The sequence below is a fragment of the Camelus bactrianus genome, chromosome 5, assembly GCF_048773025.1.
Source record: "Camelus bactrianus isolate YW-2024 breed Bactrian camel chromosome 5, ASM4877302v1, whole genome shotgun sequence".
Lineage (NCBI taxonomy): Eukaryota > Metazoa > Chordata > Mammalia > Artiodactyla > Camelidae > Camelus > Camelus bactrianus.
The window spans coordinates 35,667,392-35,682,299 of record NC_133543.1 but is presented as its reverse complement, the minus strand read 5'-3'; the positions used below and the strand labels follow the sequence as shown (position 1 = coordinate 35,682,299).

General features: G+C 38.5%; 1 protein-coding gene across 2 annotated transcripts in view; it reads right to left on the bottom strand.

Moving 5' to 3' along the window:
* Positions 1–8,759: 8,759 nt before the first annotated feature.
* EPC2 (enhancer of polycomb homolog 2) overlaps positions 8,760–14,908 on the bottom strand; it is a 97,448-nt gene continuing 91,299 nt past the window's right edge. For both annotated transcript variants that reach the window (XM_010950259.3, XM_010950258.3), the window contains 4 exons: positions 13,961–14,097; positions 12,329–12,488; positions 11,030–11,363; positions 8,760–10,028 (listed from right to left, as the gene is read on the bottom strand). In XM_010950259.3, coding sequence (XP_010948561.1) covers positions 9,956–10,028; positions 11,030–11,363; positions 12,329–12,488; positions 13,961–14,097 — 704 coding nt within the window. In that variant the 3' untranslated portion in view covers positions 8,760–9,955. The remainder of the gene's footprint in view (positions 10,029–11,029; positions 11,364–12,328; positions 12,489–13,960; positions 14,098–14,908) is intronic.

Sequence of the window (14,908 nt, the reverse complement as noted above, 5' to 3'; positions counted from 1 at the left end):
GACTGGAAAACTTAGTATTGTTAAGTCTGCAACACTACCCAAGGAAATATACAGGTTCAATGAAGTCGCTATAAAAATTCCATCAGCATTTTTGCACATTTGGAAAAGCCAATCCTCAAATTCATATGGAATCATAAAAGCCCCAAATAGTGAAAACAAGGGTATCAAGACCACTCAACAGGGAAAGCAGAATCTCTTCAATAAATGCAGCTGGGACCACTGGCTGTCACATGCAAAAGAATGAAGCTGCTCCCCAAACTCACATCTTATACAAAAATTAACTCAAAATATATCAATGATCTAAATATAAGAGCTCAAAATCTTATCAGAAAATAGGAGTTATTCTTCATGACCTTGGATCTTGCAATGAATTCAGGAGAAAATCTTTGTAAATCATATGAGTTATATGGGTCTCTTATCCAGAATATAAAAAGAACTCTTACAATTCAACATAAAAAGGGAAATGACTCAATTTAAAAATGAGTAAAGGACTTGAAAAAATATTTCCCCATAGAAGATAAACAAATAGCCAACAAGCATATGAAAAGATGCTCAATTTCATCAATCATTAGGGAAATGCAACTCAAAACATTAAGATGTCACTTCATAAACACTAAGATTGCCATTTTTTCTTTTTTTAAATGAGTGGGAGGTAATTAGATTTCTTCATTGATTTCTGCTTGGAGGGGGTACTGGGGATTGAACTCAGGACCTCTTTGGTGCTGAGCATGCGCTCTACCACTTGAGCTATATCCTTCCCCCAGTTTTGGGGTTTTTTTTTTAAAGGAAAATAGTAAGTGTCAGCGAGGATGTGGAGAAATTGGAACTCTTGTACATTGCTGGAGAGAAAGTAAAATGGTCACCCACTGTGGGAAACTGTTGCTTCCTCAAAAAGTTAAACATAGAGGTATATATGACCTAGCAATTCCACTCCTAGTTATTTACTCAAAAGCATTGAAAATAGGTGCATAAACAAACGTACACACATGTTGATAGTAGCATTATTCATAATAGCCTAAAGGTGGGAAGGACCTGAAATGAATGCATCAGCAAATGGATGGATAAACAAGTTGTGGTTTATACATATGAAATATCTTGCAGCAACAGAAAGGAACAAAGTACTGGTATACACTACAAAGTATATAAACCTTAAAAACAGTATGCTAAGTGAAAGAAGCCAGACACAAAGGCCACATATGGTTCCATCATGTAACATATCCAAAAGAGGTAAACCCACAGAGACAGAAAACAGACTGATGGTTGCCTGGGGCTGGACGGAGGAAGGAATTGTAACTGCTTAATGGTGACAGGGTTTCCTTTGGGGTGTTGAAATGTCTGGAACTAGACAGAGGTGGTGGTGGCACAACACTGAATTGTGAATGAAATACTACTGAACTGCTCACTTTAAAATGGTTAATTTCAGGTTATGTGAATGTCATCTCAATAAAAAAAAGTATACCTGTAAAATTCAAACAAAGAAAGAAGGGGTTCATGCCTTAATACCAGGTGGGGTAGAATCTAGATTTTTAAAATACTAATTTCAAGCCATGTGGTTTTTAAGGGTCTCTAAACTAGGCAATGTATATAACAAACCATCCAAATGTTCATTAGTAACAGCCACCTGACACTGTTAAACAGAACTTATAACTAAGGCTGAAAAACCGCTTAAACAAGCATTTGTTGGCCCAAGGTCCATCTAGAAAGCACACAGGACGGCAGCCTTCTAGGCTTAGTCCCAGACTGGGCACCATCTAGTTCCGGATAAGCCTCTTTAGCTCCCTGGGTCTTTGTTTCTTCACATATACAGTGAGAAGTTTGGCCAAGATCATCAGTAGGCCTCCTTTTTAGTTACAAAATGTCTATGCAATCTATTTCCCAAGACAGAATGGAAAAAGGCAAAGCCTTTGAGAAAACTGTTCTTCTTCATTTGTAAACACCAAATCAAACTTCACCAGCAGTGATGGGGGTTGGAAGGAACAGCCCTTTCTAAAGCAGCCAGGACAGAATGGTTTACAGATGAAAAATTAACCCCAAGTCAAGCCACATCTGGAAGAGAATCGGTGTCAAACGTCAACGGCTAGGTACAAATATTATTTGCATTTTTTGACAAACACCTGATGTGGTTTTGGTGTGAGCGAGCATTCTCCCTCCAAAATAGCTTCAGTGAAAAGCTTTGATAATTTGCTACATTCCTGGGAAGCATGTTGAAATCTGATTTTTTGATACACACACACACACACACACACACAAACCGACCCCCCCAAACAAAACCCCAAAAGCAAAAAACACCTGGAAAGCATGGTGCATAACGAAATTCCAGTTAGTCACAAACCCCAGATACGAGTCCTACAGCAGTCATTGATGAACTACTGGTAGCTCACACAAACACAGTGACAGAACCAGCAGCTACCCAATCTGCTCCCTGATTTTCTTACACTTGAGCACAACTGCTAATTCTGTTTAAATATAAGCAGAAAAATGGCTTTTGGGAATCTTAAAACACAGTCTATTTTCTGCCACTTTCCACCCACAACAATCTGCCAGGCTGTGGGTTAAAGATGACAGCAACCACCTAAGGAAGCTTCACAGGGAAAACCAGTTTCTGACACTATAGGTCAGTCATTTTAAGCACAATCAAACTGTTTTAGATTTCAAATCTGTCTGTTTAATAAGTCCGAGAGAAAGGAAACTACGTTTAGTGGTCACCATATTTTGGTTTAAAAAAACAATAAAAAAAGGGAATCTTGTGACTCTAAAGCACTAGCTGTTTGTTATTCATTCCCTTATTTATTCAACAAATATTTCAGCAAGTACCACGTGCCAGGCTCCGTGCTGAGTGCAGGAGATACAACAGAGAACAAGTCCCTGCCATCATGAGGCTCCTGTGGCAGATGAAGGGACTAGTCAACAGACAAATAATATTATTTAAAATATTTCCTTCATCTCACTCCCAGATCAGGGATTGGGACAGAGAACAGAGGAAGATGACCAAGGAGCACCTCTCTGAAGATGCTTGAAGCCTAAAAGATGAGAAGGACCTCACTAGTAGGCAAAGAGAGGAGGACTCAGGGCAGAAGGAATGTCCATGTACAAAAGCACTGAGGCAGGCAATCATCTGCTAAAGTCAGGACCACATCCATCAGCAGGCTCAAGTGTGGTGAGGTAGTAATTTGGATGAATTTGGAGAGGAAAGCAGAGCAAGACAAGGAAGACCTCACAGTCACAGAAGGATTTTGGATTTTAAATGCGGAGGGAAGTAGTGGGAGGGTTTTTAGGAGACAACTGAGATAATCCGATTTTTAAAGGATAACATTTGCTACCATGTGAATTGCTTGGAAATGGGCCCGAATGCAAGTGGGGACAAGCACAGGGGCAGTGCCGAGAGAACCTGAACTCAACACGCACTTTGGAGTTCAGGTCAAAAGACTCATCAGCGGACTGTAACGGGTTGGGGTGAGGAAAGGGAGGAGTCCAGATGACTCTCAGATGTCACATCTGAGATGGTGAAGACAGGTGGGTGGTGGTGAGATGGAGAGGTGGTGGTAACAGACTTGGGAGCATGCAGGCAAGACTGCACAAGGGAAGTCTGGGCATGTCTGTGAGACTTGCAAGTGTCGCTGTCAACAAAGCATTGGATATAGAATGGAATTCAGAGCAGAGTTCTGGGATAAAGAGAAACATTTTGAAGTCATCAGATAAAGACAGTATTCAAATCCATGGCAGGGAACAGGACAGAGAGAAAAAGAGGCCCTTGGGAAGAGGAGCCCCAAATGTTCTGTAAATGTTAGGCAAGGAAAATTCTCCTAAAACAGCCTCATAAGGACAGTAACTTTGTCCTAGTAGTCAAATACCACAGTGGTACACAATTGTAAAGCATGTACTGACAGGCATGGTCTAAACAACCGGAAAGCGTCGAGCACTGGCAGTGAATGAGCATTTGAAAAGTGGTGATTAGACCATCACCCGGGAAGGATTCTCTGAGCACTTCAGTGTTCTGGGGGTGCTCTGGGAACTTAAAGTGCTTGAAATGGAAGTGTAAGGTATATTTATGAACTGCTGTAGAGAATGTAAGCCGCCACAATTTTAATCAGTGATGAACTGTAAGACGAAATTATTTTTTAAAAGCATAAAATCTCAAAACCCTAAGGGAGCAAGGAACAGCATTTGTTATAAGGAACCCTTCATAATCAGCACTACTTCTAGTGGCCGTGGGGCATGCTTGGTGAGAGGCATTCTCTGATGCCCGTGGAGCTAATGGGACTAGGGAAATAATTTAACCCTGCTTATTTCACAGCTAAGGAAATAAGTTCTGAGTTTCCGTTAAAGTTACTGTCTGTAGTCACAACTGAAAAACAGGGAGGTCAGACTAGTCATTCCCAACCTTAGCTGCAATCAATAAACACCATCTGGTGAGCTAGCGAAAAACCAATAACCAATCAATCACACAAGCAAACAAATGAAAGAAATAAAAGATACTGGTATCTTGACTTACTTTTGCAGATCCTGATTCAACTGGCCTGGGATAAGATCCACATATCTATACTTTTAAAAGGTCTTCTGGGTGCTTCTCATGGCCAGGAGTACTGGACAGGACCTGAGTTCAGGCTTTCTGGCCCGTGTCCTCATTACTTTTTACCTCCTGCTAAACCCTTATCACCTGTATTTCCTTACCAACCAAAACCACTCACCCCTATCCACGTGCGCTCTACGTCTGCGTAGTTCTGAAGGTGATTAGAACACTCTGGATCCAAATCCTCTGCCCCAATTACTACCCAGTCTCTTCCTCTGCCCCTCCTCCCCCTACTTTCCCTGGCCACGTAGATACTGAGGGTTCTGGAGTTCACTTTTCCTCTTTCCAGTCTAATCTTTCTCCAGCTGATCTCATCCACTCCAGTTTCTACAAGACTTTCATGCTGATAATGGCCAGCCAGGCTTATCTCCAGGACTGTGGGATGACTTACTTCCAAAGTAGCAAAATGTTTGCATTAGAGTACCTTAAATTGTTTATCTATAAAAATACGTAGATCCATTGAGGTTAATCCAATGTACTGAGGTCTACTTGTGACAATGAGAAGAGCACCCGAGACGGTCATAGTAAGACGGGGGCTAAGTGTGCCCATGACCCCTAGTGGCCTTGGGACTCAGCAGAGAAAGCAGTGTTTTTCTTTACACTAATGTTTAAAGGTTTTCAACAATGATGAATGGAAAATGTCATTGCTCTAGAATGTGCTGTTCACCAAATCACTGGTTTGTATGTTGAAGGTGAAGTAATTTTCTTGTACTGCAGTCAATTTCTTTTGTGCTAGCAGTGGTAGGTAACTGCAGAATCCTAGGCTTTCCTGAGGATAACAGCTGTTCACTCTGAGGGAGGGTCAACGTTCAGAAATATTTTATCATCTTCTTGACCTGCAATGTTATTCCAATCAGTCAGCCAGTGAAGTAGGGGTTTTGTTCAAATATGCAATATTACAAGAGGTTTCATGAGAAAAACAAGACATCTTTAAGTAGACGCAGAACCCTTAATCTTGATATAAGACCTTATTTGGAGATAGCCCATGTCTGTACCAAGTAAACCACTGCTAAAGAAATTTGTGGCTCAGTGTTATCTTCCTCTTCCCTGTTAAAATTTCAGGCTGTGCAGCAGGTCATAGCTAAAAAGCTTAAGCCTGTATGTTTAAAATAAGAAATAATCCCCCTTCAGACAACAGAAAAAGAAAAAGGCTTGGTAGGAAGGCACATCGGGTCTGATTTGGTATTGATCCTTTTGAATGGTGCTGGTATGTTAACAGATTCTGACAATGGCAGGAAAGGTGATTTTCCTGGAATGTGAGGCAGCCGCGTGGGGAGGCAGAAGGGGAGGGGGAGATTTGATTCCTCTAGCATCAGAGCTGGCAGAGATGTCAGAGGTTATCTAATCCCACCCATTCGTCCTATGATACAAGTTCAGAGACACGAAGATAAAATCACCAGCCAAGTCAATGGTAAAGAAGGGCTTAAAACCCAGCTCACCAAATTTTCTGATACGCTACCGCACTGTTTTCTGTCTTGTTTTCCCCACTGATGTCTCCTCCAAAAATATATATAATTCTTGTGCCCTTTTAAGACTTTTATTCACTGACTTTGGTTAGAATCATTAGTTCTGCACAAGCTCAGCTCCATTACATGATATAACAAACTGTCAATAATCCATAGTCATGGATAACAGTAAAGACTTCAATAAAAAGGCAGCTCTAGACTAACTGTACGCTCGGCCTTAGCTCCCACATCATTTACTTCCTCGGTGAGAAACCAATGACACATGAGCCACATGTACACCTGCACCAAGCTTGTCAGGGTGGCCTCCTTCCTCGAGCTTTCGGAACTTGCTCATCTTACAGACGGAGAAACCAAGGTCCAGAAGGGGGCAAACAGCCAGATCCTGGCCCCGACCCAGCTCCCACTGCTTTGTGCTGGTTGAGAGCTTCAGCACTTACTGGCTAGAAGCCACAGATGAATCGAATGTACTCATTCTGGGAAGCAAAAAACAAACCTTAATTGCCCCGTGGTGTAAGAGTGAAGGAGGTTGTTTTCTAAATGAAATTTAAACCTCTGCTACACAGATGCCGCCAATAAGTGGACTGAGCAGCACAGCGAGCACTTCTTTGAAGAACACTTCTCTCACGTTAAAGCTGAGGCAGTGGTTAGAAGTGTGGTGACTACCTGAGTTTAATTCCTGGCTCAGTAACTTACCCGCTACGTGACATAAGCAAGTTACCTAACTTCCCTAAACTCCATTTTCCTGATCTGTAAAAGGGGAAAGGAATAGCACCTTACACAACTGTTAAGACTAAATGCAAAAGTCACTGAGAGAGACCTCGACATGCTCCATGACATCAGCTGTTACATTGTAGTTAATGATGAAAAGCATCTCATTTTATAGAACATAAGATTCAGAATTACTTGAGATACCCTTAACCTTTTGAAATTGGTATAACAGTTTGCCAAGTTAGTTAAGGAGCAACAAAGCATTTTAGTCAAAGTGGATTACCAATCAGTAAAATCTGTTCAAAATATATTATTTCACTCAAATACAGCAGTATATATACTAGGGAGAAGTTTCTGAAATGTTACTCTTCCTTACTACCCTCCCCCTGCCTCCCAAGAAAACTTTGGCAATAAAAAAAAGTAGGTAAAACACTAAGCATAATTGCAAATACCCTATTCAACATCTAAAAAAAAACCCCAATAGAAAGTGTGTGCTTGTGCTTATGTATTTTTAAAATGTGCCCTCCAGATATTTTAATTTTACCCTTGGTCTTTTGCAAAAGAAAGATATGTAACACATCCTCAAATATACTAAAGTTATATCATAATAATTAATCATAATGATGATCTTGAATTACCAGGAAAGGACGGGTACTTTCATTAGGAAGGCAGAAAAATACAATTTGTAAGTATTTTTATCTATGCTCAATTATAAGATATTCCAGCACATCAGAATTACCCCTCTGTTTAAAAAACAAAGAAACAAACCTAATATCCACTCCATCAAAAAACACATTCCAAGGACTCTGTAAGCTTACTAAACTATAAGTACCAACATTAGTTTCCTCAGGAAACCAAGAAATGGTAGCATTGCCCAGTGGAGAGCCTGTACAAAAAATACATTCTTCTTCAATTTAGTAACATAAAAACAAGTATCTGTCACTTAAGGTTTTGAAAAGCACTGGAAAAACGTGTGTGCAAGTAACTGAAATGCAATCTGTGAAACAGTTACAACCACCAAAATAGGGAAGGCTTCTTTTTCTATTTTACTTAAAAAAACAAAAACAAAAACAAAAACAAAAACAAAAACAAACCCCCCCCCCAACAGTCCCAAACCAAAAAACAAATCTGGTCATTAGTTTTTGATAAATTCTAGATTTGCCACATCTTCAGAAACTGTACAAATGGATAGTTCTTTGTTTTACTTAAATTATTTATAGCATGTCTATCACCTAAGGCAAACTGACTTCATGCTTTACTTCGGTAAAATGGAAAAAAAGTTTTCTCTGAAATTGACACTAAAGTTGTTTTAAGCTCTTAATAGCAAGGAGATACATCCAACTAAAGGCAGAAGGAACACAGTCATAATACACATCAAATCAAAATTATTTTCTTTATATCAGCAATGAGTAACTCCAGAGGTAGAATGGCAGAAACGAGCATGGATCCTGTCAGGTCACAACCAATGAAGAAATTAAATTTATTTTTTCCTATGGTTTTGACCATAAATCGCTTTATACATTTAGGATCTGAATAAAAACCACTCTCAGCAGAAACCGTGGCCCATTAATTCAACTGACATATCAATTTACAACTTTCAGGACTGCAGGTATAAAAAATGTAAAGTATAAAATTATGAAGTTTGAAATGCTTTTAATCATATTCATTAAAAATATTTACCATTTCCCAGCACTTACTTGACAACCCCCCCCGCAATATAATTCTACTCTAAACTTTTATTTATAAAATGAGGCTCATTTATGAGATTTCAATGAATGTTATACTGCAAATTACTTACATTCCATAAAATATTTTAAGGACTTTTCGTATCAAAGGTAGTTTATATTGGATTATCTGAAACCCAACAGTGCCCACAGATGAGCTTCTTATAATCCTTTTCATTAATGCCTGGACAGCACTGTGAAAATGAAAAGTGCCGTTAAGTGCTGTCATCTCCCTTCAGTTTTCTCTTACGCTGTGTGCACACTGTGAAATAAACACATATGCAGCATGTCCATGTTTTGATATGTATTTTTATTTCCCTGCAGTTTTCACTTATCAAGAACAAGTAACAGGGAAAGTTGTCTGAACTAGTGCATAAACAAACATTCTGAAACACCACTACACGTATCTAATTTACAAGAACCGTATAAAAAAAAGTCACTAAAACACTACACTGTGAAGGTGTCCAACGCTTACAGTCAGACTTTTTCCAACCCGTTACTTGCCTTGTAGCCACAGGAAAATGCTCCAAAATGGAAAAGACAATCTTGCCACAACCCTCCCCCCCTCCCAACACCTGGGATGGCTCGATATCTAGACTTCCAATAATTATTGCAATGATATAATGCAATACATACCTGGTAAAATATCCTTTATGTGGTGTGTTACAGTTTTAAAGCCAGTTAAAATACGCAGTCTTCAGATAAAATGTAATCCTTGAAAAATTTTCTTATCTGCACAGTTTAAATGTGCCAGATGCATAATTTTTCCTAGTCCTTTTTTTTTCTGTGTAATTGTTTTTTATAAACTGGTATTATAAATAGAAATATACATTCAAAATATATGGAAAAGTGAATTACTACATTAAATTTGCATGTATCGATCCATCCCTTTCCCCTGCACAGTAATAGAAAATACTATTTTGCCTTGAACTTCATATTTGACAGTGAAATGCCACTAAAGTATTTACCAAAAAGTCCATCTAGTCAAATTGTGAAACAAAATGAACCAAGTGAAAACTTTACAGTTCCTTTAGAAAAAAATTACAAGAATTTCATTTCCTAGCTATGAATCTTTAACTTTTTAGACACAAAGTTGGATTTATTTTTACAAGATACAAAATGTAAACATGGCAAAATAAATAGTTAAAACAAGTGATGCAGGATCCCATTTCATGCTCATGATCCCATTAAAGAATTATTTTTTAAAATCCATTCAGTTGCAAATTCAAGTGCAAAAGCATGATGATGAATATCTACTTATTCAAGTAACAGAAATAATATTGATGATACAAATAAACTATTTTACAAGGTAGTGATTTCCCCAATTTTACAAAATATACACCATATATCGATTTAACATCCGATATACTGTAGTCCATTTAGGTCCATTGTTACGCTCTGTGATCCACAGAGTGTCGCCTTTTGCATTCAGCTGGAATATGAATGACTGCACACCATCAGCACAGGTCAAAGCCACATGTTTTAGGTTATGTCACTTCCATAGCTACTGTTGTCTCTGCTATTCCATTTAAACCCAATCTTTCTGGTTCATGGTTCTCTCTATAATAAGGCAAAGAGTAAAATAAACATTAATACTCTCTAGAACGTGGAGTTTATCACTTAGTATTTACAGATGCATTTTTACATAATTACAACTAAACATGAACTTTTCAAGAACATCTCCCATTTGTATAATTTCTATACAGGAATAAGGAAAAGTTTTCTTCAGCTAAGAAATCCTATTAATTTCTAAGTACTTGATTATAACTACTTAGGGAAGACAGCAACTTAACATAATATTTCAGTAGAAGCCAATGATGAATTACTTATGAAATATAGTAACATAGCACAATCCAAGTTTTTTACAATACACATAGCATGTGAGACTCAAAAAGAATGATCATCAGGAGCACAATATTACTTAAATTACTTTCCACTACAGTTCAGTCTTACAGGTTTAAGGTCATGTAGTTATTAATCCACGCAAATCAATTTTTTTCTCATTCACTGTTCTTGTGCATTAGTGTCATAGAAAGAAAAAAACATACTCTGAAAATACATTATCATAGATTTAGTTAATCCCAGAATATTCTCCATTTTAAAATATATGTAGAATAATCTACTTTCCCTTTGTGTATAATGTTGAAGAAAACACAAATTTTGATTTGAAAACTAAAGCTCTGGAAACTAATACCCACTCTAACCTTCCAGACTGTCTAAACTACAAAGAAGTAATGTAGAATAATTGAAGCTTCTAAAATAGACTGATGTATCATTTTCTGTTTGATGGTTCCCAAGTTGATGTGGTTTTTTTCTTTGTGGTTTTTTTTTTTTTTTTTAACAATTCTGGTTGGCATTTAAATATCCTACTAGTGGCCTCAAATGGTCTAAGTCACAGAGCTTGAGACTAAGCAGACATTCACAGTATCTGTTGAAAAGTAAATCAATCAATTGACAAGACATCTACTGCTTGAGCAGTTAAAAAAGAATGTCTTTTTCCTCCCACAGAACAGCCAGCAGAAAGGGACAGAATGATATTTGAAACACACACACACACACACCTTGCTATGCTGCTGATGGCACTGCTAGGAGTAACCTTTGGCACTCTGTCCATACTGGCAGCAACTGTGGCAAGTTTTAAGGCTGTTGGCGATGGTGCTGAAGTCCGTGTATTGATATGCACGTTGACCGGAGAAACAACACTGACGTTATTGAGGTGCACTGCATTTGTCAGGCAGGAATTGTTCATGGGAAGTGTTTGAGGACTGCTTGTGCACAATGCTGGGATTAAGTGGTTTGTAGTGGTGTGGCCAACTGTCCTTACAAGCTGTACAGCTGAAATCCCTGGGCTGGATGATAAAGCCATGTTGGTGGAGTATAATGTTTTAGAGGTTCCTGAAGGGGGAAAAATCATTCAATTCACATTATGAGACATTAATTAAACTCTTCAACAAAAAAATTAGGAGTTTAAAATAAAAAGAAATGCAAACATTTGTAATCTAGCTAAATACCAAATTAACCTTCCACATGATGGCCTCTCCAAAGAGAGCTTCTGATCAGTAAGTACAACCTATTCACCTGTGAAAACCCCAAAGACAGTCTCTTCTACTGGCCCCCATAAAAGGGTTTTGCAAAGTATCCTGTTACAGCCTCCATATTTGGAACATGCCTACTAGGACAGAGAGGTCCTCTCTGGAGGCGAGGGCAGGTGGAGACGACCAATGGGCTTCCATTAGAATTTACCCAATGCATGAACATCAGCAAGGAAGAGCAATCGTGACCATGGGACATGTAAAAGCAAGTGGAAAATGCTAGGGTCTGATAGGAACAGCAAGTCTTTGAGTAAGCAGGGTAGTGAGAAGCAGAAAGAGGAGTCGTCAGAGGAAGCAAGAGGAAGAGTCAAGAGAAAATACTGAATTTCAAGAGAAGTCAGAGAAAGCAAGCCTGTGAGTATGTAAACTGGGAAAGTTAAACCCAATTTCAAACTTATTGATAGACCATCCTGGGTTATACTTTACCTTTTTATAAACATACAGATGATTCAATGATGATGGTTTGCGATTAGCTCGATGTGTGTTTCTTAAGATGTGAGGCAACTGGCAGTATGTGGATAAAGCTAAGCAGGGTGGAGAGTTACCCGGGCAGGTAACCCATGGGTGTGGGAGGAAACAGGGAGCAGGCTCTATGTGAGTTCCAGAAACATCCAGCTGTTCCACCACACATATCCACAGAAAATATAAAGAGTCCTAACCGATTTCTTGTTCAACATTTTCCCCTTGGATTTGAAAAACAAAACCTATACCTCAAATCACTGAGTTACAACTTTGAGCTACTAAGTGTCACATGAACAACAGGCTTACCTGAAGGCTGGACGACACCATTTATGTTGTTGTGGCCAGTGTTCTGCTCCTTGGCTACCTCACTGCGACTTGGAACAGGTGCACTGACCACTGCAGATGCAGCAAAATGGGCGCTGGCTGAGTCGAGTGTTTTAGACATACAGTCAGAGGTGCTTGAGCCCTAGAAATAAACAAAATTAAACCCTCAACTTTTTAGATGTGATTTCACAAACACATTGAGAAATGAGCAAACCCAAAAGGCTGTTGTCTTTTTCATCTTGAACAGTTATGTAAGTGTTCAGATTAAGAGATCTAGGACTCCAAAGACGATTTTTGTCATATGAAACAGGGAAGTGACTAAAAACCGGGAAGCAATTATTTCTGAGAAAGAATGATGGGATTAAACAACCTAAACCTTTCATGCTCTATTCATTTTCCCAATAAGTGTTAACAAACACCTTTATAAAAACTGACAACCTAGACACTATGGGCAAAATGAAATCACAGATGAACGACAGCCATTTTTGTCCCAACGTAAAAATGTGTCTTGGCCTAACCCTGCAGCAGGCTGGAATACCTGAGATTCAGAAAAGGCAAACAAAGGCACGTTTAATGGTCAAGTTCCTCTTGATTCTGTATAAAACCGGTTAGCTGTTATTGACAGTCAATAATAGCCCCTGAATGTGCGCCAGCCCCAAAGTCAACTGGATGGGTGAGGGGTCCAAGGGTCGCTGAGATTTTCGTATTGCTAGACTCAGGATCTCCAGGGTCAGTATACTGACCCTTCGAGAATGAGCTGAATTACCATGGGCAGATACTGGCTTGAGAGCTCACAGAATCCAACAAAGACTGAATCGATCTCAGTTATTACTTTAGAATTACGGATGGAGCAACAAAACTTAAGACATAAAACACTAGGTTTATTTTTTTCAGATGGCTCAAATTTGAAACATACTTCTTAATTCCAGTTTTGTTTTTAATGGCTTAAACAAAAGAAATTTATTCTCAAACAGTTCTGGAGGCCAGACGTCCCAAATGAGTCTTAAAGGCTCATTTCAAGGTGTTGTCAGGGCTTCTTTCTTCTGGCAATTACCGTTTTATTAGGTATTTTCATTCTTATCCCTAGTGCCAATCATTCAGTGGTACCTGTGGAAAACTTCACCTAGTGGCAATTTTCTCTTCAGGGAAATGTGATTCAAACAGGCAAGGGGCTATTTTGTCTGAATTTACTGCACAAGTCAAGACAGTTACCTCTCAGCTCGTGGGGCACATGCATGTGGCACTTAAACACAGTTTAGGAAGGAGTCTGGATAGTTATATCCTTGGAAAAAATATTTTGGTGGGGAGAGTGGGGGTGGCAGATGGTGGTTCTAAGAGTATATAATTACTTCTATGAATCCTTAATAACCCTTCCCCCAAGTATGTAGTTATTTCTCTCCTAAATTCAAAATACCTTACTTGGCTCTTGTTCTCCTCTCATAAAATATAAACTAGTGACTTAAAATTATGTAAATTAACTGAAAAGACACTTAAGTTCGATCTCCAAAATCAAGAATGGCAATATCAAGGTTCTCTTCTGTGACCTGACTAAAACTGAACAAAACTAATTAAGAAAGAAAGGAGGAGACGTGCCCACGGTTAAGACAGGCTTACCTGTGCTCTTGGCTGCGTCTGCTGCGAGGAATGCTGGGACTGCTGCTTCTGCTGAAGCTGAGCAAGCTGCTGCCTCTGCATCTGAACTAACTGCTGTTGATGAGTCTGAAACTGCTCTTCCGTGATGCCTCCTGTCACTGGTAAAGGACATTATTTTCAGAAATGAGTATGTTGCAAAGTACTTTTAACAAGTAGAATACAATATAAAATTATTCCACAATTACGATGAAAAGCAATTCCAAATCACAACATACATCAGCAGCAAAGAACCGAAGAAAGATGACAAATCTTTCGGCCAAAGTGGCTTATGCTTATAGCCACGACCTTCTAATATCACATGATAAAAAAAGTTCCTGTATGTAGTTTTTACTGTGTGACATAGTTCTAACAGGAGGATTCTACCATTTACTCAAACTTAGTATCTTTGAGATCATGTAATTCTCTACACTAAAGTAAACTATATAATGAGAAAACCTGTGATTTATTAATGCAAATAATAATGATGACTAAGTTATAGCCTTAATAAGAAAGCAGGACCACCTGCAAGACTAAATGATGTTTACTGCTGGTTTTCATCTATGACACAGGAGTGAAAATAATTTTTTTTCCTATTATAAATAAGAGTAGAGGACAAAAATGGTCATAACCATAAACCACAGTTTAAGCCAACAGATTTGATGCCTAAAATAAGTCCTATCTATAAAAACATGGGCTAGAAATCAGAGTAGTTTTTAGAAAATTAAAAATACATCCTGAGATGTAATCAATTATGCTGTTACCAACTGTGTTAAAAGTAAATGTCAAATAAAATCACGACATCTAAAACTTTTGTTTAAAAGGTTAGTTAAGAAAAAGTCATGAGACACTTTTTCTCATGAAATGAGATGTAAATGAACTTTCATTCACTGACATTTAAGTAGATCACCGATAAACTGATTTAGACCTATC